Below are 24,545 nucleotides of genomic sequence, written 5' to 3'. Positions count from 1 at the left end.
TCTGGAGAGCTACTGTGGCTGCTGGTTTTTGTTTCAACCAATCTCTCAGTTACTTAACTGAACCAATTATTGGCTTAATTAGTCAAGATTAACAGGTGTTCCAGATCTTTAGCCACTGATGCCTAAAGACACCTATAAAACCTGCTGGATAGGGGCTCTCCAGGACCAGGGTTGGAGACCCCTGCTGTAGGTGATAACGACTAGCCTTAAATACCTACTGACCTATATTGTCATTTAGCACAACAAGTAGAAGGAAAGAGGATGCCTGTAGCAATAAGGTCAACAGTGTTAGGGTTTGAGGGCTTTGAAGTTAAAGAAAGCAGACTATGAAGACCCAAGACCCTGTAGATCAGGTCTATTCAACCCTGGTCCTGGAGGGCCACGGTCCCTCCTGGTTTTTGTTCTAACTGTACCCTAAATTGATCAATTGGACCAATTAAGCTTCTAATAAGCACTTCATTGCTCCAATTAAGTAATTTAGGGTACAGCTGGAACAAAAACCAGGAGGGACTGCTGCCCTCCAGGACCAGGGTTGAGTAGCCCTGCTGTAGAGGTACACTAAACAGTGATATGTAGTTTTATTATTCATCCAGTGAGGATTGTGATGATAATGTTTACTAAAAAATGTAAAAGTACATACAAAATATAAATACTGACATGTTTGAACAATTTTGTTAAGTTGTACTCTTATTAAAATATTACAATAAAAGCATTCTATTGGGAAAAATGAGGTAGTTTAGCATAATACTTTTTTTTTTTTTTTAACCATAACACACTCTTTGAAAATACATATTTTGAAATGTAAATTAATTATCTTTGAAGTCCCAGATATAGCATTAGGTTTTTTTTTTTTTATATATCGTGCATGTTTTCAGAGTTAAATTATTATTATTTATTATTATTATTTTTAGCAGACACCTTTATCCAAGACGACTTACAGAGACTAGGGTGTGTGAACTATGCATCAGCTGCAGAGTCACTTACAACTACGTCTCACCCGAAAGATGGAGCACAAGGAGGTTAAGTGACTTGCTCAGGGTCACACAATGAGTCAGTGGTTGAGGTGGGATTTGAACCAGGGACTTTCTGGTTACAAGCCCTTTTCTTTAACCACTGGACCACACAGCCTCCTATAAAATATTGATAATGGTATGACTCTAGCAAGATTTTAAATGTTCCTTCCTATAACAAGGTACTTGCTTTTTTATAGTAACAATTGTTTTATCCCTTTTAATTTTCAGCTTGGACACTAAGCTTGGACAATAATTTCATATATGGTTTATCTTTTGCATTTTAGAGGTTGTCTCACTATGTAAATCTAATAAATATTATTCAATTAAATATATTACAATTTTAGTAGAGGACTAATTGTGGCTCTTTTTAATTTTTTTTCTGCATTTGTTGTTAGACATCATTCTGTCATGTGTTGACCAATACCAGGTGTCAGTCCACTTGTTGTCTTCATGCTTCTCATTAACAGCTGTTCTATTACCAGGTCTGATGACAGCCCCGCCCAGTAGCGATCACTACACTGAATAACATGGTGCCCAGTGTTAAAGAAAGCATAAATGTCTAGATGCTGTGTCTTAAGCTGAAGCATTTGCTGGAAGTAAATGTACACTGTTTGGCATAAGTTATGACCCACAGCAGCAAAATATGGCAGCATTTCTTGGAGTGACTGTAGATGAAGACTCCAGTTCCCCGTCCGTTCTGCTTTGATAAACTGGTGGAGCAGACCAACCATTTCCATATACTGCAGCCATAGACGTGCGGTTGGGTGACTAGCCATTACAGTTTTTTGTTCCTCCAGTTTTTCATGGACTCTTTCAAGCACATTATCTGAACAGACTGCATCTGCAGAAACTTAGCCAGCAATAAGTTTGTCATACAGTTGGATTGTGTTCTGGAGGTCTTCTGGAATATCAGCCTGCGTTTCACTTGGCTCTGTTTCCCTGTGGCTATCTACCAGCTCAGGTTCTTCCATGTCTGCTCTATGTTCTCAGCCATGTGGACTTCAGGAAGGGGGACATTAAATGCTTGTGCTGTAACAATTGCATTCAGAGCAGTGTCCACAAGAAAATGTCCCCTAACTGCTCTTGCTGGCGCCTTTCCACTGAGCATGTGCCCCACAGTGTTTTGAGAATACACAACTTCAAGCAGTTGTTCGAGACCTGATGCTGACATCACATTGCCTATGCAACCAAGAAAACTAATGTGTGTGGAACCCACCAAGACGCAGGATAAGAGAGTGCAAGTCACTGTGATGTGGTTCATTGGCAGCAGTGTGGAGTAGTGGTTAGGGCTCTGGACTCTTGACCGGAGGGTTGTAGGTTCAATCCCAGGTGGGGGACACTGCTGCTGTACCTTTCAGCAAGGTGCTCCAGTAAAAAAAACTGTATAAATGGGTAATTGTATGTAAAAATAATGTGTAAAAAAATAATGTCTTTGTATGTAAAATATAATGTGATATCTTGTAACAATTGTAAGTTGCCCTGGATAAGGGTGTCTGCTAATAAATAAATAATAATAATAATAGGCAATGATTAACTGGGCCTTCCGCCATAAAGGCTGGTCAAATGTGAGGATAGGCTTCAACTGGTGAATTTGGAGAGTGAAAAATATGGATTTTATTTTCATTAGAGTATTTTACATTACTATACTCTTCACCTCCCCTGTTTATTTCATACTTTTATCAAGTAGAAGCAGCGTTACAGTAGCTGTACACGGTCCGGCATGAATGCCATGCATTTGGTTACTATGGCAACAGGGTCAAACAAGAAATACCGGCTTCATGATTGGTGAATTCCTCTTACTGTACAATGACTAAGGATACCATTTTGGTACAGTGATTTTTTGTAAATTTCACGGGCGAGTTGCGGAAAAAACATGAATTCACGGAAAGGTTACAGAAAGGCCACTAAATAATGTAGATTTAGCTACATCAATGTATGCAAGAGCTTTTAAATAGTACACCAGAACAAAGGGCCGGATTAACCTATACGCAAATTACTCTATAGCGTAGGGCCCCCAGCAGAATTGGGGCCCCTGCAAGGTCGCCGTTTGTTTGGGACATTTGAAAAAAACTGCATGTGTGCAGACAGGCCCACCCAGAGGAAGAGATGTGCATATAAGCTTACTTTCAGTTCATTTTGTTCTTTTATGACAGCTATAAGGCTTAGGTGATGCATCGATTTATCTGACTCACTGAATCTGCATGTGAGCTCACCTTCTCCACCCTGCCTCACTCCCTATGAGTGTTTACTGATTGGACTGGATCTGTGCAGGAGCCTTCAAAGTAACAGAGCAAGTTAAGAGCGTTGTGCTAGAATTACAAATACTGTATCGACCGAGCTACAAATACAATGCCTTCTAGTGTTGGCCAATTATTTTCTAAAGTAAGAAAGTAAAGTAAAGAAAGTAATGTTTGGGATAATCTGGTAACACAACTAATCTGTGTGACCATTTAATGAGATGGCACCCTACAAAACTTTAAACAAAATAAGCATTTATACGAGGGGTATTGCTGCAGAACGCAGACTCACACAGCGTAGCTCTCACAGTTGTTACCGAGTTAAGTTCTTAATGGGACATGTTTATATAGCCTTAATGTTAATAATTCTAATACAAATTATGAATGGATTAATACATAATTAGACCATCTCAGTGCAAGATTATGTGCTAATATCACCTTGATTTAAAAAGCGCTCTATTAACATACCCCCTGTAACAACTATCTCCCTTAATAAAGTGACAGAAAGATAAAAAAGAAAATATAAATTTTACAGATCATTTACTCAGTAAACTAACTAAATGTACAAAGACCAACTCCAGCCATAAAACTTAACCCTAACCCAATACCTAACCCTAACTCTAAATTACGAGCTGCTCACGCAGCACTACCCTGTGTGAGCTCCCTGCGAGAGCTATGCTATGTGAACCTTCGTTCTGGAGCGATATACTCTGTAATTTGAACTACCCCAGAGTAAAAAATGAAGAAAAACAACCAAGATCGTTCCAAAAGTTGTATCTTTGGTCAGAAGTATTAAGCATTCCCAGCAACGTTAGTCCCTAGTGAGCTGGTATTCACTAATGCTGGGCAGACTGTAAGCAAGTGCCAGTCATCGCTTAAATTAAAACATAAAATATAAGCCACGGACAACACTCATGTTATTAAACTGCAGTGGACAGTGAGAACTTTTTTTTTAATTAGTTTTTTTTTTTTTTTTCTCTTGATTGGTTGTTACTTTGACCTTGTTATGGATTCAAACAATTTTTTTTTTTTTGGATTTTCCTTTGACCCCCAACTGGTACAAATCAACATGAACAAGGTTATATATATATATATATATATATATATATATATATAGTAACACAGCAGGGAGGGGGTTAAAAATCCTCCCTGCTAAAAACCAGTATGTGTTAATTGTTTTATTATTTGTTAATTAATTTCAGCTGGCAATTATTGTAAATTGAAGCCAGCTGACAGAAATAAAAAGGCAGCAGTCAGTCTAGGCGGGGCTGCTGAGTAGAAGGACATGGAAAGGAGTATTCTGTGTCCGAGCAGTCACATTATAAGTACTGTGCTGTGTTTAGCTTTGTAAAGCGTGTGTTTTGTTTGTTATGGGTAAACGGGGTATCCGTCATATCCATCCCGTGCTAGGAAGGGCGTTCATGTATGTTTTAGTTAGTGCTCAAACAGAGCTAGATTTTTGTTTGTTTATTTTGATTTGAAAAATAAAAGTGCGCACCAGCGCTGAACTTTCATTTCCTGTGTCAAGTGTTTTAAAGGGGCAACGAACCTTGTAAAGTGTGTTGGCAAGTGAAAACAAGTGAAATCTTTCACAATATATATTATATATACAGTATATATATTGTAAAAAGATTCGCACCAGCTCACGGTTCTAGCCCCTTTAAAAACTGACCCAACACACAGAAATTAGAGGTTCAGCGCTTACGCGCACTTTTAATAAAACAAACAAAACACAAAATAAACACCAAGCTCCTTTTTGAGCACTGACTAAACACACGGGAACCTGAACTGAACCACTGGACGGCTAAGCCGTTTACCTGCTATAAACATCAAAACACTCCGTACTATAAACTTACATTTTGCCCTGGAAGCAGAGCACCCCTTCTGCCTCTTTCTCCTTAGCAGCCTTGAACAAACTGTCTCTTCTCTTTTTATACCCTGCACCTGGCTCTAATTTAATAATAAGCACCAGGTGCAGGGGATGATTAATAATAAAACAATTAACAAATCAAAAATAATAAAACAATCAAACAATAAAGCAAACTAACAAAAAAGGTGCCTGCACACCCCCCTCCCTGCTGTCTTACAATATATATATATATATATATATATATATATATATATATATATATATATATATATATATATATATATATATATATATGCATATTAATTACTATATGCTGTGGCAAACTGGTTGATTGGGTACAGGTGCAGGAGGGATGCAGTGCGTAAATGAAACAGACAGAGATTATAATCCTGTTTGGAAAGGAGTTTTATTTTGTTTTCCAGGTCTGGCGACCAAACAATAATCCCCCGGTAATACACACCAAAGTGTACTGCACAGGGTAAATAACAAGGGGATTGCAGTCCCAAATACTAAACAATAATATCCACCCCACAATAATACAAACACGGTCACCAGTCCTGGGTGCGTGCAGTAGTGCTTGTGGTGGGTGATACAGTTTATTTCGTGACAGTGGTGAAGTGTTGTTCCAGCTTTGTGCTGGCCCAAGGTGACAGCTCCGGAAATATGTTAGCTGTCTGGTGATTCACAAACAAGACAATTACTAACAGACACAAAAACAAACAAAACACTCACTAAACTGTTACGTTCTCTGGGATCTCTCAAAGTCCTTCTAGGTTAAAATACAAAACCAATACTAAGGAACAGGTTGCGATTCTCCGCACCCTTTTATGCTGTCACACATGACCCCTTGGTAAACAAGTGCAACCGCCTCTCCAATCTGCGGCTGCCACGTCGTTTCCCTTCCGGGTCAATGCGTTCTTGCAACAGAGTCTCGCCTTCATCCAGACTGTCCGACTTCCCGACCCTAGGAAAGACCGGTCAGACCAGCCCGTCCAAAGAACTCTGTTCTCGCTGCTTAGCACCCTCACAGGTTGGGAGGGAGATTTACAACCAAGAATCATTGTATTTCTGTCACAATGCATAAACAGATGTAAGCAATTTAATATGCATAATAGTTTTTAAAGCTTTACTAGCAATGTTTTTACCCTTTCGTAATGTCGATAAATCATGCATCTGCTTTTTTGGATTACGATATATCAATAGTGAGAAATTAGGCATCACCCCAGCCTTAGATGGCTAGGCATTTCTTTCTCGATTACAGCATACCTAGTCTCTGAGTCTCTCATGCAAGCAGCTTCCTGCTAATGTACAATACCAAATTTCCCACATACTCTGCCTCCTGGTAGAGGTCCGTCCCTAGTCCTACTACGTCAGAAGCATCAGTCTGCAGGATCAAATGTATGAATCAGGCTAAAATTTACACATTAATTCATTACATTTTAGAAACTTTCCTTTTTCATTTGGGGGTTGGAATTTTAGATAAAAAGGCGGGTAAAGGTAAACGTGTACAATGCAGGAGGCTGAAGGAAATTCAAATGTGGATGTCTGCAGCTGGCAAAAATAGTTTAAGTCCATACTGTTTCTGTCGCTACAAAAAAAAGAAGGACAGAAAAGTTATTCCCACTACATTTTTTTGTTCTATTGAATGCAATGCTACTACTGGTCTGTTCCAAAGAAGGAATCTACTAACAGGTTTTGGAAAAAAATACATTGTTTTTGTTTTACTATATAATTCTGCTGTTATTGCATATACTAGCTGCTGGACTTTCTGGGAAACTAACAAAACCACTGTCCCATTAACCTCAGTGAATGTTATATTATGCACTTGCTAATGCTTCTGTACTTTACTGCCTGGGACTGAAGCTTTTTTATGTCTGTGATCCATTACATCATTTTGTGTTCGATGTTCCCACGGATATTTGAATGTTAATTAAAATTAACAGTGAGATTTAACCCTTTGCGGTCCTATGTCGGACCAGGTTCGACATTACAATTTTTCCTTTCCGGTCCGATGTCAGACCCTGTCAATACAGAGGAAGGAACACCAAGGCTATACAAAATAACAAGTTTTATTTTGCTTACAGTAGAACACATAGAAAATATGGCAAAACACCACATCAACAATGAATTGTACTGATTCTCAAATAGTAGTTAGTCAGACAGTTTAGGATACCAGGGTACAAGAAAACACTAGTGTATTCCAGATGAAAAGGCTCCAAGTCTCGCAGTTCCAAGATCAAACCCAACAGTCCCACCCAACTCAGATCCTGTTGAGTTGTCAGTCCAGTGCCAAGTCGCCTACTTGTAAGGTCCTCAGCCAAGTAAAATTGGTCAAAGTTTGGTCAAAGTTTGGCCACTGTTACTGTAAGAGGGTCAAACAACAGAACAAGGACCAATAAATATTATCCATGTATCCAAATCGTGAAGGGCAAAATAAAATAGTGGGTCTGTTCACCCACTATGACAAAATCCATAGACCACTTCTTAAAAATTCAATGAAAACAATAGTTCTGTCCTCAACCTCTGTTTGTCTGGCAATGTTGATTTTGCCTATTCCCAAAATCATGCTGCTGTTGTCTGATCTGCCCATTTTTGTTTTTCTGAAAATATTAAAAAAGCAAAACGTTTTTTAACCAAACTAACTCTAAAAAATCTATCCAGGATGCTAATCCTGATGTATTAAATTAATCAAACACGTCTAGAGCTGATTCATTTTGGCAGGTACGTAGGCAGGAATTCCAACTTTGTATGCAAAGCTGCTAAGGCCACCCTTCCACGAGGGTTATTAGTAATCACAGTCGAAACCGTGTTCACAATCCAATGGGACAGTCACTCCTTAGAGAGGGCTTGATCTCGGGTCCGTTCGCCATGGCAAACAAAGAGCTGGTCAGACTGACGCAGCGCTCTTGTTCTATTCACATAGCATCTCAATGCCTGAACTGGGCAGAGGGAATTTAATCTCCTATCCGACTCCTCCGCGAAGGAAGGGGATGTAAAGCCTCTAGTTCCACTGATTGGTTCAAGTGAAACGCTGTAATCACCTTAGGGAGGAAAACAGAGTTCATGCGCAACGATACCTTGTTTCCATCGTCCCAAACGCACATACAGGAACTGTGCACAGACATTACCTGTAGCTCACTGACCCGCTTAGTGGAGCTGATAGCGAACAGAAAGGCTGTCTTCATAGAGAGGTATTTCAGCTCTATGGGCTCAAATGTGGCCTTAGTGAGAGCTTCCAATACCACGTCTAGACTCCATTTGGGGAGGACGTCCTTTATAGGAGGATGTAACCGCCAAGCACCCTTTAGAAAATGGGTCGCCAGTATATGAGCACCCAGGGATACTGTGTCGATGGGAACATGGCAAGCAGATATGGCTGCTAGGTACACTTTCAACGTAGAGGGGACAGCCTGAGCAGTCTGCGTGCCACCACCAAGCTCGCTAGGCTTCTGCCTAGGGCTTTCCCTTGGAAGCCTGAGATTTGTAACAATGTTCCCAGGACTGAGCGGCTTGGGGAGGGTTACAGAGCACAGCATTGCATCCAAGTAGGCTGTTAAGAGGCTTCTTGTGTTTGCCAGACACGAAGCGCTGGGGTGTATCATCCTCGAGGTACCGAGGGTGTTGAAGCACCAAGGTACCGAGGTCATAGGCTAGTGCGGCAGTGAACACACGCTGCACAGGATTCTAAAAACCTTGAGGCGTCAAAACACAGAGGCATGTAGCTCTCGAGGTACCGAGGATGCCGAAGCACAGAGGCACTGAGGTTGTGGAGCGTCGGGGCACCAAGGGCACTGAGGGTGCCGAAGAGTGGGGCTTGAAAAGCCTTGAGGCGTCGAACGCCATGGCAGTGGAGTGGAGCACCCAAGATGGCGTCTGGACCGCATGGAGCCCTCAATCGGTCCAGCGCGTAGCTTGCAGTGGGGTAGTACTGTCATGGACCTGGAGAAGGGAGAATAACAGATAGAAAAAGAAAGAAAACACATCTGTTGTTCTTTTTTTGTTTTAGTTTTTGTACACACAAACACACCGCTTTATGGGTAAGTGGTAATGCAAGCGGTCTGCTCAACAAAAGGGCTGAGGCGGTTGTCGTTTATTTATTTTATTTTTAAACTGCAAGGCAGACAGAGACACTCGACAGCATGCTGGAGTGGTTTTTTTTTTTTTTTTTACTGTTAAGTAGTAAAAAACAATAGTAATTGACAACCTGTAGGGGCCATAGGCCACGCACACCGAGTGGGCGTACCGAGGTCGCCCAGAGCCCTCCAGTCGACAGCGGCTGCACAGCGAGGCTGGACTCACTGGAGGGTCGTGTTCTCCCTTCTCTTTTTTTTTTAGCTGCAAAAAGCGTTAGCTCAGCCTTTAGTTGCTGAGTTTCTGATTCCGGGGAAGTGGGAAGCCTACTTCCAGCAATTAATTGCAAGGGAACTCACAAAAAACTCAGAACTCTAAAGAGTCGATCACAACTGGAAAAGGTTAGGGTTATACTCACCTACCTTACCTACCTGTCTGTGAAAGGCAAAAGAGACTGACTTAGCTCGGTGAGGCGGGACAGAGGAGGCATATCCCAAAAGTATCATTGGCAGTCATCTTCGAATTGAAAGCGAAGAAAACTGATTGTGTAATTTATTTTATCATAAAGCCTAGGACTCGAGTCAAGTGGAGACTTTTGAGCCAGCACCCGAGTGAAGACTTTTAAGCAGAGACTCGAGTTGAGTCAAGTCTTTTCTTACAGGGACTCGAGTCGAGTCATTTGATGACAATGACTCAAGTCGAATGAGTCACTGACTCGAGTCATTCCAAATCTGCTTCTCAGGCACAACTGTGAAAACCTTTAATTATCAGCAATGAGAGGGAAATGGTAGTGATCACTGCTGTGTTCCGCTATGCTCTGCTTCAGCACGGTACAATTCATCAGTTCTCATGCATGCATTTCCCGTGCATGAAGAGATGAGAAAAATGTGGATTACAAATATTTGAAGAAAGAAATTCAGCCACTAAACACACCAAAGTTTGCAGTCGGCATTTTGTTAAGAAAAACCTAATTGAAACAACACCAGAAGGCCATCGGAGGCTGCATCAAGGCACTGTTCCAGTTCTGTTTGACTGGAATCAGTATTTCTTGCTGGCCCAAGGCTCGGTGTGTGGGACCGAAGAGAAAAGCCAGTACAGAGCCCAGAAAAAGAAATGGACTGTACTTCTACAGTGTCACGATTATTGTTCGAAGCCCGAGCCATCAGCCCTTGATTTATCCATTTCTAAAAATTAGGAGTTGTCAAATGAGATCAAGGCTTTAAAGCTCAAGCTAGAAAAAACAGCCCTGAGTCAAAGTTTTGGTCTCCAAAGGTTTGCAGGCTCCAACGAGTCCATCCGATTGTACACACAGTTAGTATTATTCACTTAATGTAAGCAAAAACTATTTTGTATTAATTTAGAATTTATACATTTATATAATGTAGTGCACGTTCTTGATCAAGTATGTATATATGCACACATTTGTGTACCGGGCGTTAGCTATTTAAATGAATAGCATGCAAATATTTACAAATACTCATAGTAGATTTTTTTAATGATAATGTCATGAAACTGTACAATCTTGTATTCATTGTTATTCTATACAAAACAGATTTGCAAGCTACAAGAACTGGAACCCTGAACATTACACCCAATTATTAAACTGTGTGGCTTCTCATTCTTCTTCAAGGATTTAAAACAGTGAGCCCTTATCCTGATTTCTGCTGTCACCTCGTCTTTGTTTGACACTAACAGAAAAAGGAATTCGATGAGTTTGAAGAGTACTTTTATAATAATAATAATAATAATAATAATAATAATAATAATAATAATAATAATAATAATAATAATCTTTATTTTATATAGCACAATTTACATAGCACATCTCAAAGTGCTTTACAATATAAAACACACTCCTACACAATCACAGCAGATTGCATATTAAAACACAGCACAAATACAAGTTCAACAAATGCATAATTAAGTATGCTGAAATGCCAATTTAATATGGTTTTAGTCTTTGATTGCCTGCGGGAGAGTGTTTAATGGCCTGGAGATTGCCAACTTAGTTATAAACACATTATGCACCACATAAAAATAACGACAGACAAGAAGTAGCACATGCTAACTGAAACAGTTTCAAATTCAGTCTAGCAATGTCTAATTAAAAAATAAATAAATTAATTAAATTAAATTAAATTAAATAAATACATCAACACAAATGTAATAACTCCCCTTCATAGTCACAGAGGTAGCTGGAGATACAACTTGAACCTCTTTTCTTGCTTCATGGAGCTTTGCATGAGGCTTTTGCAATCCAGTGCACGTCATTTATTGTTAACGTGAGAAGATCTTAAAGACATCTCGTATAAAAGCGGACCATTATAATATTTGACGATAAATTTGAACTCACTGGCGAAAGTAAAAGATCGAAAGATGAAGCAGTAGCAGAAGTCATATTAATGCTACCTCCTCCTTTCTATTCCACTCATACCATCCTTCCCTAATTTTAACCTTACTTTAAGCCTTATAAAACGTATTACCTTTTTTTTCCTTTATCCCATATATTCTGCCATACATAAATTATGTTTCTCAATTATTTTATAATATTCATTTAAGCCATACTGCATATCCATATACACTTTATCTTTCTTCACTGCTATTTTAGCTTATCCACCCTCTCATTCTCATCTATTCCTATATGAGCCTGAATCCATACTAAAATTACATACAACACCTAAATAACAGCATTCCGTAAATAAGTACATTATTTCCTGCACTAAATCTCTTCTATCACCCTCCCCTCCATTTTGAATTGCCTGTAAACCCGATTAAGGAATCTATTCACCTTAACCACATCTACAATCCATTGCATTGCCAATATAAACCCTATCAATTCTGCTGTCATAATTGACACATCATTTGACACCTCAAATTCTGGTATATAATAAGCTGCTGCAACCTTGCCATTATCTGTATTTTTTTACCCATCTGTAAAAAACTTAATTCACTTAAAAACTTAACTTAAAAAACAATAATTCTCCCAATCATTATTTACCCATCTCGATGCCCGTTTACAAAATAGACTTCTGACCTTCAACAAAGATAAATCAATCAGAGGAATTTTAAAACACCATGGACTAATATTAGAATGTACTCTTTTCAATCTCACCCTTCCTAAACAGCATCTCAATGTTTCCTGATCCTCAATATCTTTTTTAATTCTCACCCCAATAGTTTTATCACACACATTCCTTGTTCTCTTCATTACCTCATATTCCCAACAAGGCTCAGGATTTCCATCTCCTCCATTCATTGCCGTAACCCAGTACCAAACTCTCAGTATTTTCCTTCTTAAATAGATTGGCATTTCCCCAGTAACTATTTGTAACACTGCAACCGGAGATGAACATTGTGCTCCACTACATACTCTAAGAGCCATAGTTTGTACCACATCCAGTTTTTCCAAATCCTTACTGACCGCCTCCTCATACATCATACATCCATAATCCCAGTATAGGCCTAATCAGTGCTCTATAAATCATACTTGCTCCCCATACATTCCCCAATACACTTCCATTACATCTAACAACTATTTTGTCTATCTGCTGTGTCCATTTCAGTGTCTCATCCATGACAGGAAACTGCTTTACCGGTATAGCTAAATGCGTAAATATGACGTGCAAGTAGGCTAGGAGTCCCGTACTTCTCGTGCACCTGTGCACTACATTAAAAAGCTCCATCCAGGTAAGTGCACTCTAAACAAATATGAAATATAAATCTTCCACTGTTGCAAGCAGATTTGGTACCATTGACTTTATTAGGCTGTAAACCTCTGGTAGAGTTTGTGCAGGCTCTCCAGACGAATGCTGTTGGCATTGCGTGTCTACTTTCAGACTCTTCCACAGTTTCTTTTAATTAGCTGCTGTACCTGGCCACTTCTTAGGGAAGGCAGCATTGAATCTGCTTACAAGTGTATTGCATGCATTTGTGCGCTGCAGAATTGCTGTGGACTCCTTTTGGCCATCTTCCACAGTTTCAAGAAAGTTCTTTATACCCTCTATATAGTTTTTTGTACATTGTATAATTTTGCACACGACTACTGGCCATGATTTCTTCAGTATGGATACGCTAAGAAATTAAGCCTTTATATACCTGAAATGTGTAATTAGCATTTCTGATTTGATGTGAATTAAATAATGAGGACTAATAACAATTTTGTTTATCCCCTAACGCTGCTTCATAAATGTTAATGTCGTTCTAGGAAAATTTGATTATACATGTGAATTTGGTTTAAGAAAACTGAAAATGATTTGTATGCAATTCAGTCTTAGTATTTACTTTCATGCATAAATACATTTCCCTAAATAATTTGCATAAGTAAAAAAAAAAAAACTGCAATTAACCCCATAGGATTAACTGTATTTATAGGATTGTCTTACTGATACAAAATACCACTTTACTAAAACCATAAATGCTTGATCCTTAGGACTTGGGACACTCATAAATCACAGAAATACACACATCTGGAATAAGAAATAGAACACGCATTAATAAACAAAAAACGCAAAGCATGCATCAGAGAGGGCCCCATCAACCAGAGCAAGTTCCTTGTTATTTTTTCATCCTTACACAATTTAATGTGATTCAAAGCTCAAAGCTCAGTGTAAGATGTAGAATGCAGTGTTGGATGAGTGACTGTTTGGCCCAGGATCGCGCCTTCTGGACTGATAAGAGTCGCCCTTGTTTGAGGTGTGACCTCCGATGTTTGTCACTATGTCGGGTGATAGAGGACCACCAACACCTAGAAGGGAGATAGAGTTGCAAAGGAGGTGGAGGAGAAAGACCTGCAGAGCAAGTAGTGGAAGGTGAGCCTGGACTATATAAGTTAGGGAATCGATAGCTTTAGCATAGCGAGCTGAGCCTCGCCCCTAGAACTACAGCAAGCTTATATTTAAATGAAATGTGTAATAAACTTCTGTTTTAGCATTCTATGGGTTTGAACCTGAAACAGACTGCTGGCAGTTTTTACAAACTGATAACTTTTAAAGGACTTTTGTCCATAAGCTGGACCTGCTGTTTCCAATGAAGCAGTATACACTCCACTAAAGCAGTATACAGTATGCGCTTTTAATAAAATCCTGCTGTTAAAAAGTCTTGCTTCTGGTTTTCAAAAAGCCTAAAGAAAATGCTCCCCTTTAGCAACTGTTTTAAATTATCTTCCTGGATAGGGAGGACTTTTTATAATTACCATATTTTAGGCCTCTTTGTCATAGTTGTAGATTTAGTACAGCAAAATAAGTAGTAATATGAAGTGCATTCTTTTTTCTTTTTTGTCAAAATATTAATAAGGGCATTGCAGACAGACGTATTGGCCTTCTTTAGACCTGATTTTCAAAATTGATGAGACCAGTTCATTTGTGTTGAAATGTTTGCATTGACATATTAATCCACATATAAGGTTGCTATTGGGTTTATGTCTGAATGTAAATGCAATTTTCAAAGTTTAAGAACTGTAGTCCTTCTGCAACCAGGTTGAATATAAATAACAAGGATGAGAATATTCAGACTTTTGGCAGAATTTTTTACTTTTTCTGTGTAAAAATGGTTTTGATTAAATATTCCACGTTTTCTCCAAAATTAGTTGTTACTAAGCTTTGTCCTGTCTAAAAATGTCCAGCTGCAACACTTTTGCATTTTGCATTCAGGTCTGTTGAAAGATGCTGTTAACTCACGTACCCCACATTCACAGACTTCAATTTTTTATTTTTATTTTTGTTTGCATTATAACGTCTGAAAAGTAAAAAGAACAGAATCTGAAAGCTGCAGTGAGGTTATGGATATCAGTATATTTGAAGGTCAAAAGGTTAAAAACAAATCTCTTCAGCATAACAACATTACTACATGTTGTTTATTTTTTACACAGTGCATTTATTTGAAGCAAAACGAAAGGATTGCAGCAAGCTATATAACGCAGTGAACCCGAAGAGACTTTTTACGATCACGAAATAGTGTAACCTGCCCCTGGATATTAAAGCTTGTCATGTTAAAAAATAAATAAATACATAAATAAATGTATATATGCTGCGGCAACATCAAAACGTGTTGCCAGTGAGCCCAGGTTTGGGCACCACTGTTCTAGGGTATTTTTGAAATATTTTAAAGCAAATATATTTACAGTACTAGTATATTAATTATTTATTTCTTAGCTGACACCCTTATCCAGGGCAACTTACAATTGTTACAAGATATCACATTATTTTTACATACAATTAGCCATTAATACAGTTGGGTTTTTACTAGAACAATCTAGGTAAAGTACCTTGCTCAAGGGTACAGCAGCAGTGTCCCCACTTGGGATTGAACCCATGACCCTCCGGTCAAGAGTCCAGAGCCCTAACCACTACTCCACACTGCTACTAGTAGTTACTATGACTAGTATAGTCAGTTTTGCACCATCATTTTACAGTTGACCATACTTTTACTACTTTAACCCTTTAATGCATGTCAACCTTAAAGTACAAGACCCAATGTATTGCATAAGATAAATATTCAAATACTAATTTCTTAATGGTGGAAAAAATATGATAAATTCAATTAAAAAAGATGAAAGTACTTTCAGCTTCCAGTCACTTCAAATATGCAGATGTTGCTTGAACCTTGCTTGAATGTTACTGTTGTTTACAGGTAAGAACTAAAGTTTATTGTGAACGTATAGTGTTATTATTTTTTAAGTAACATATTATTACGATAATGTTCATTCTGGTAATTCTTTATTTATTAGTTTAAAAATGTTTTGCAAAAAGTGCTCTAAAGTTTTTGGAACATTGATAAAATTTCAGTAAAGAAATACGAATAGAGATGTGAGAGTCTGCGTGATGTAATTTAACACCCAAAATAATTCTGAATAAGCAATAAATCATGATTAATTAACAAAAGCACAGAGGTCCTTTTACTGTTTGTTTCAGCTTAATATGAAAAGTTAAACTGTACGTAGACTAGAGCAAAAACTTTGTAAATCTGGTCTATAATCAAGATGTGCTTTCTACAAACACAATTCAAACTACTGTACTTTTAATGTGAGTTACAGAAACTGTTTGTTTTGTATTTTTTGTCACTTATAATCCTACGTCTAACATTTTACAGACTTTTGGAAAACAGGATGTTGGTCAATGTAGGCCCTATATTTTACTTTACACAAATAAGAACCATTTTGTTTCCTATATTGTGCTTGTCACAAATACATGTTTATTCAGGCTGATAGGCAGAGCAAAGTATGATGTTGCATGTTACTTGTTCATTGTTGTTGCCCATGGGCTAGCAAAAGTTGGGGACTGCTGCCCTAGAATCATTAAGATGATTAACATAATAACATAAGTACAATTTAATTGCCCTTTTATTTGGTTATGTGACGTCAGGTGCATAACTCGTGCAATTATTAGCTGGGTAATAAGAACAAAAGGTTTAACTACAGTAAAACAAACAGACAAACAAAAACGTTCAACCTAAAAAAGGCAGGAAGATCAGATACAAACACTTTTTCTCATAAGTACGTGTTTTTATTATAAAACGAATGCCTGCTGAAAATGTTGTTTATCCACAATGACAGTGGTCTGATTATCAGCCAGCAAAACAATACAACATTGTATAGAGCTTTACCACAACTTTGATTTTTGCTTTTTCATTTGTTTTCTGTTTGTTTTTACATCATTCAATACATATTTAAATATTTTATTAAATATATTTCATAGAAAAACAGCACAATTCAGCTTATATAGCATAATATATACATATTTAGTTTTTAATTGCGTAAATATAACAATGTAGAGCTGTATTGCTCTTGGTGCTAAAGCATGTTTATAAAGAACCATATGAAAAAGAAAACAGAAAGGAAGAGAGGCTTTGGGCTGCTCCTTGATGTACAGCAAGTCATTCATTTTCACAATGATGCCAATTTTCCAGTTTTTCATTTAGAAATTCCAGTTAGGGCTTGGAGAGGATTCTGCATAAAAGGGTTTCAGTATCATCTGGGCTGTTATGCACTGACACTCTTACAATATTTTCTATATTGATATACAACCTCCTTTTCCTCTTTTGCTAACACTGTTCAGTCTCACAAGGGGAAGTCACATGGGGGCTTTGTAAGACTAACTGCCTTTACATTTTACAGCTATCTGCATGTCCTGACTGCTGTGCTGCAGGGGCTCTGAAACAGAGGTCAATCTGACTTGTTTCGTCTAGTGTAATATCAGTGTTCGTTCTTCGTTTGGGGTATTGATTGTATTATGCACATAAAGCATTTAGATTTGAATTCCCGACTGCATTGCAATAGCATTGTCCAGTAGGATTCTGGGAAAGAGAAGCACAGGGCTCTTAGACATTGGCAGTGAGCAGGGTAGTACATGCATTTAGAGCCAAGATTGAAAAAAGTGCATAGATAATCAGTGGAGCAGATTTCAGGTAAGAAATGCAATTTGAGTGAAACCTCTTTAAAGGTAACAGTACATAACAATATCATCTAAAAAATAATGTATAAGAATATTGATTTGATTTAAGGCAAAACACTTATCCTTTACCAAATATTTTATACTTTAGTGGAAGTGTGATTTTTAACATACGTATGTATTTTACAAAAATATTGCTATGTATGTTCAGGTTTTTTGCTGTGTAATGCCAGCTACACCGTTCCGCTATAAATAAAAGCATTCTAACATTTTTGGAATACATACAGTATTTGTTGCATATGTAACAGATGTATCAAGATGCGGTTGGGTCATTACAATGCCCAAAATACTAGAACTATAATGTATCAATTGGAGTTAACCAACCCCAGTTTTAGGATAATTGTTCAAGTTTTCAAAAAAATATTAAAATGAATAATAATTCCGTTTGAGCTGGGTTCCTTCACTTGTGGGTATCCAATTCACTTTTTAGGACATGCAAAACATACCTGTATGTCTATGTACTTAATGTTGACGCCACTTAATAAAACACAATTTTCTTAAATGACAACTATATTGCCACATCTATTTGAAAGCATACACAACAAATGCAGGTAGCGACTGCTTCTATTAGATACCAATACAGTAAAGGTGTGCATCTTGAACCAACCAGAATAAAAGCCTTTTCAAATTTGTATTGATAAATACAAAATTTAAATGTGTTGGGATGCAGATTGAAAACAATTGTGTTATCACTATACACACTTCCACTGTCATTTTTTTCAGTACACTCTCAGAAGCATGCTTTGTGGCCAGTAGTTATGTGCAATGTAATTGTACTATGCCCCATGGGGCAATGCAAAAGACACTTCCTCCACCAGTACAATATTTCCATGAATAACATGATTTAGTATCCCATCCTTTCATGTTCTTCTTAAGTTCTTCTTCTGTAAGCATTGCGTTCTCAGGGTTATGCTGATTTTCACTCTTTTTTATCTTCTTAAAAAAATAGGTATTTTGGGAACATGACTGCAAAAAAAAACAAACAAAAAAAAAGACAAAATTAAAAAATAACAAAATAAAATAACTGGAGATCTATTCCAACCCCAGGTCCTAGCGGCATGTGGCTTCATTTACACTTCCATGAATCAGAAAGCCCCTAACCACTGTTTGAGATTCCTAGTAAAATTATGTAGCACATTTTAAAGAGAAGAACACAGGGCCTGTATCTGTAATATCATGATATAACCGGTTGCGCTAAATTAACCATATGTTGTGTACATAAAGTAAACAGCAAACCTGATCAAAATTAGTCAAACCCAAACAAATCATAAAAAACACTGTTTGGTCAACTTAAATGATTGTCTAGTATGCTGGACAAAATTCAAAAAATGGTTACATCTGAAAAGTCTAAAAAGGTACATTTGCAAACATAGATTTAAAAAGTAATGTTGATATAATATTTGAATAGCTGTGCATATGAACAGTAGATATCCAGTACTCTAGTTCGATTGGAATCAAAAGAGCAATATAAAATCAAACACCCCTAAAATATCAAATCAAATCAAAGTGGCGTACCTGAGTTTTTTAAGCACATGCCTGTATTTTGGGTTGTGTTCTCTTTTGTTATGTGTAGTATTGCTTTGGAAAATGTTGTTCTTGTTCTGTCCAGAGTCTTTGGAGGTGTTTTGCCTATAAGAAGCACAGATAAAATTAACATATTCACTTCATTTTCTTATGTAAATTAACTTTTGATTTATTTCCAAAGTCATTTGAAACTGTACTGTATATATCTCTTCAGGCCCTAGAGACAGAAATGTGGTTGTGTCAATCGCGGGTTTCCACTCACCGGATTTTCTATGAATGTGGCAAAAGCAGTGATGAAACGAACACTTTAATTTCAGTGTATTCATGGTATTGGTATATTTATTATATTTTAATAAGAACACTTACTCTTGCACCAGGCTGGGCATCACACAAAAATGCAGACATGTTGTATCACTATTGCCATCACAAAGACATCTTGCTGCATCTCTTTTAAGACGTATTGGGGAATTCCCCACACCATATGGAACAACCTGTCTGAAAAATAATAAAATAAAATAAGAAACAGAAGTTAAGGGTAGTATAGCACTATTGTTCCTGATGATATTCTGTCCCATTGGATAAGTTGGACCTGTGATGATTGGTAAGGAAAGTCACTTTACTGATTTTGACAGTTGAAACTTTGACCATGAGCTATGTAGCTCTACTTTATGCCAACATAATTTGGATTTAATCCAGGCCATAGAGTAATGTTCACACAAAGCCAAATCCTAAATTCTGAACCATACCTAAATAGGGGTTATTCAGCCCTTACAGTGAACTGTTTCCACCTGCCCCTGGGACTGACTTGAAAGTGATCTGAAATCTAATTAGTTAATTTTTATCAGCAGCAGATGATCAATTGGGACTCTGTCAGCCCCTCACACTGATGGTGGAAGCTACCTAATGAGGGTCCACTAGGAAGGACATGAGAGGCAGGTTTTAAATCTCTGACAGCAGAAAAAAAATATGTAGGCTGAACATGAAGGCTGTGAATATATTATAATGTCAGGGAAATACTGGAGGTGGGTTAATTAATTTATAAATAGCAATGATAAAAAAAAAGCTGTTGTACAGACAGGTTTCATGGTGCAGATGGAAGTGAGGGATAAGAGTTATGAGTCAAGAACCAACAAGAAAGTTCTACTTCATTAGCTGTTGCGATTGCTATATGTAAAGTTGTACTATATATTAGCTTATTAGCAAATCTATTATATAATATATTTCTTCTCGTTGTAGTGGGTTAAGTTTCTCATTTACACAAATTGCATAACCCCAAATTCTCCTGGCTCATATTTGAGTCCCTTTGCTTCTAATTGTCTAACAGCAAAGGCAGTCATAACATTTGTTATTACTCAACCATACCACACTATACATTCCAAAGTTTAGATTTTAGTCATTTACATACAGTATGCCATACTTACTTTAGTTGATATAATTAAGGCCAATGCAAATGAAGGTGCTTTTATAGACTACTTGAAGTACGTCTTATATATATGCCATCGAGGGCATCACAAGGGTATAACCTTCCAAATATTTAAAGCTGAAAATACAGGAGAGACACTTGCTTCTGGCAGAACCATGGTGGCAACTACCACCACAGTCCTGCTCAACAATCCTCTAGGACCCTAACTGGTCCACATTCAGCACTTATCATCTCCAGCCTAGTTTCACTCATTGAAAAATACTTTTCACTGATGGTATCTAATAACAGTTGGAACTTGTTTGGTCTAATAAAGCTAAACAGGGGATGATCTATTTGACATTACTTAAAATGAAGCTTTTTTGTTGTTTGTAAAAAAAAGTGCTGTATTTTTCAGTACCTCTTTCTATAGAAAAGCATGTAATAAATAATAATACACAACCACTGATCAAACAAACTATATGGTTAACGTTATTGTATGAAGCAGCATTTACTCTACTACTACTGTTTTTACACTTCATTGATTCTATTAAAATAATATACTGTTGTGTAATACACTACCTACATTTATCTTGTGTAACAGAGTAGTGCCGTGTCTATATGTGACACACTGCTGTTGCATACTGAACCCTGCGGGTGAGATGAGTTAATATGCATTATAAACACTGATATGAATTAGCATGGCTCTTGTAGCATGGTCAGCCTTTGCCTATTACATTTCTACAAAAGTGTATAGGGCCTTCAATAAGAAACAAACAGACTTCATCCTTACCCTGGAGTATTGACCCATACAATGCCAATGTGGCAGAAATATACACATTCCTTGTCCTTTAGGTTTTCACAGGAACAGCGTTTCTCCCGATGAGGAGCTTTGTGAGTGAGTACAGTCAACGGGACCCCCTCAGAATTGGACAAAGCAACCCCAATGGACACAGAAGAAGCTGAAAAGCCAAACAAAAAAAGCCATCAAGAGCATGCTGTAGTTTACCATTGTTCCCACCTCTTTATGACTGCCTAAAAAAAAAAGAAATGTAAACCAACTTAGTGAATGAAGATTATTTAGTTAATGTGTAATGTGATGCTAAGAACATTTTTTAAAAATTACGTATGTTGCAATATTATTATTATTTTTTTATTTTAGCCATTAAAAAAAAAAGAAAAGTGTACACATTTTATAAAGCAATAACTCCAATTGAATTATGCCCTAAAAACTATATATATATTGCTTTTCTGCATCTAATTATCCATAATATGTCAACCGCTAACTGATGTCATTCTTAAGAAATTGTAGCCTATTTGATTTAAGGCAGTGAGGTTGAAATGTATAAGTGTTTGATGTTTGATATTCCTCATTCTGATTGCAGTGTGAAACATAACTCTTCTTGATAGTTCAAAATGTCTTTAACTTGTTGCCATGCAACATACATAGATATCTCACACCGCTAACCAATTTCAGATGTCTAAGTTATGTAATGTGACCCAGAAAGATTCTGGTTGGCCTTAAAACGAAGTTTCAAAGGTTGCAGATGACAGACAAAAACATGGATAAAAAGCTTATGATAACTATTGTAGATCAGACAGCCGGGTAGAATGATAGCAAAACAGAGACATCAGCTACAGTGTGTACAGTTATAGACTGTTTTAGGTTTCATATAGTCCCTATACTGTGGTATATATGTGTTGAGCAACATAAGAATATAGCTTGTATGTATAAATGTTTTTTTTGTTTGTTTTTTGTTTTGTTTTGTTTTTATTAAACTTACATGACATAAGCTAGTGTTTGTTTTTATAGCACTATATTTTCTTACATTTTTGTTCCATGGTAACATAAAATGAAGCAGAAAATGTCAAAGTTGTGCTTAAAATCAACAATTACAATATTAAATGCGTAGTATTGCAAATAAGCCCAAACTAGTGGATGATTAGATCAAGCACAAGAGCTCTAGCCTTGTGTGTGCCGCACTGAAAGTATTTTGTGTGGCTTCTTTTGTGGGTTCAGTGTTTATTATTATTATTATTATTATTATTATTATTATTATTATTATTATTATTATTATTATTAATAAAGCTCAAAAACAGTAAGGAAAGGAAGGTGCCTCAAAAATAGAAATTAACAAGAACAATTGAAAGTGAACATAGTTCTTTTTTGACCTTTAACAATTAAAACGGAGTGACTTTCTGATGTAAACAAGTTGCATTTGAGATACAAAGGAATAAGAACATTAAAAGAAAAGACATGCTGTACAACATTTATTTCAGCTCTTGTGCACAGGTAAGAAAAAATAGATTTCACTTGAAACTAAATATATATTTTACCTCAACTTTATTTGACTGGATACTTGCATCAAGTTTCACAGACCCTATTTTACTGTTCTGACTTGACAAAACAACAAACAAAAAAACTTCATTCAATTTGGGTTCCTGAGCAAAAAATCCAGCACGGCCGTGGATCCCAGATTCCTGCCACTTTCCAGCTTTTTTTTACTTCTCCTCACTTTCATCTCTGATAAAGCGCATGTTGGCTGTTTGAATTTAGCATTCAGTTCCCTGGGCTGTTAAGAATATGCATCTTTCTCCGGCGACATTTTGACTGTTTCATATAATATGCCACTAATACTTGAACTATCATAACAATGTGAATTAATGTAATTATTAAAGCATTAATAAAATAGATACATAAATTAACTTTTTAAACCAGCAGAGTATTTAGGGTTTATGTTTATTATATTAAAATAATTGCTTTACACTAATCCATTGTCAGTCACAAAAAAACTATACTGAAAGATGTGTTATGCAAATCGTGACACATAATTTAATCATTTAAAAGCATGAATCCAATAATAATGATAATAATAATAATAATAATAATAATAATAATAATAATAATAATAATAATAATAATAATAATAATAATAATTTACCTTCTTTTTCAAACATTAAAACCAGTGTGGCTGTCAAGACATAAAAGGTGGAGAGATCCATTGTGAAAACAAATCTGAGGTGATTAAGCAGGCAGGTGTTACTGTCCTTGTTAAGAAAATAGAAGGCTCCTGAAGATACAATCTGTTACATCCAGTAGCACTGATAAGTGAATGAGGCACAGGAAGGCTTCACTGCATTTTATAGGCTGCTGTCTTGTCACTCAGACTGAATAGACTTAGTACCTCTGATACCTCAGTCAGCACCACACCCTCCACTATATAATCCTGGCTCTCACAACAGAGCCTCATCCTCCCCCAACTGAATACCTCTGTGCTTCTAAACACCCATGTACAAATGACATGCGTGCACAGTAATGCATTCACATCGAAGGACTTCATATCAAAGCAGTATCCCCACAAGCCACTAGAGTCACATGTCAAGCAGATAGCTGTCATGAAAAAGCAAATATGAATATCATCTTTGCCTAGCCGATTCTTACTTGTGGCTCTGGAATTGTTTTGCAGTTTAGAGGTTTAGAGTGACCCAAGATGTTAATGCACCACACTTTTCTGTTTCTGGGCTCAAAAGGCACTTGATTTGCTTACCTTCAGCTTGGTATTATTTTATTGGACTAAACAATGTGTATGCTTAATGTTACTGGTTTAAAAGATTTATCCTTTGTAAGATGCCTGTTTCCAGGGTCTGACTCAGTTATGTGTTCATTTTCTTTGATATAAGATTGTTGGCTCTTTATGGATTGGAAAGAAAATTATGCCTCATTCAAAGCAGCAAATCATTATTAAACCAGAAAACGCACAGATGACTTTGCAGTTGCAGTTTTCACAAAATTCAAAAAACAGATGTACAGTAATGATGCATCACATTTGATTCATATGTGTTTAAAGATAGTGAGACAGGGACAGGTACAAAAAATGAAAGAGGATTCTTCATTATAATGATATACAGTACATAGAGGAACAGAAGTTGAAAGTGTCATTTTAAATGATATGCTTTCAAAATCTTGTTTGTTAGGGAGAAATTTCA

At 37.0% G+C, this 24,545-nt stretch overlaps 1 protein-coding gene across 1 annotated transcript; it reads right to left on the bottom strand.

Moving 5' to 3' along the window:
* Positions 1 to 16,735: 16,735 nt before the first annotated feature.
* LOC131737265 (endothelin-1-like) lies at positions 16,736 to 23,803 on the bottom strand. The gene is made up of 5 exons (XM_059025231.1): positions 23,501 to 23,803; positions 21,352 to 21,520; positions 19,526 to 19,654; positions 19,151 to 19,264; positions 16,736 to 18,601 (listed from the first exon to the last, which is right to left on the bottom strand). Exons 1-5 carry the CDS (start codon positions 23,559 to 23,561, stop codon positions 18,565 to 18,567), a joined length of 510 nt encoding a protein of 169 aa, XP_058881214.1. The 5' UTR covers positions 23,562 to 23,803; the 3' UTR covers positions 16,736 to 18,564.
* Positions 23,804 to 24,545: the final 742 nt, after the last annotated feature.

Source organism: Acipenser ruthenus, chromosome 6, assembly GCF_902713425.1.
Source record: "Acipenser ruthenus chromosome 6, fAciRut3.2 maternal haplotype, whole genome shotgun sequence".
NCBI lineage: Eukaryota > Metazoa > Chordata > Actinopteri > Acipenseriformes > Acipenseridae > Acipenser > Acipenser ruthenus.
This window is presented reverse-complemented; position numbering and strand designations above follow the sequence as displayed.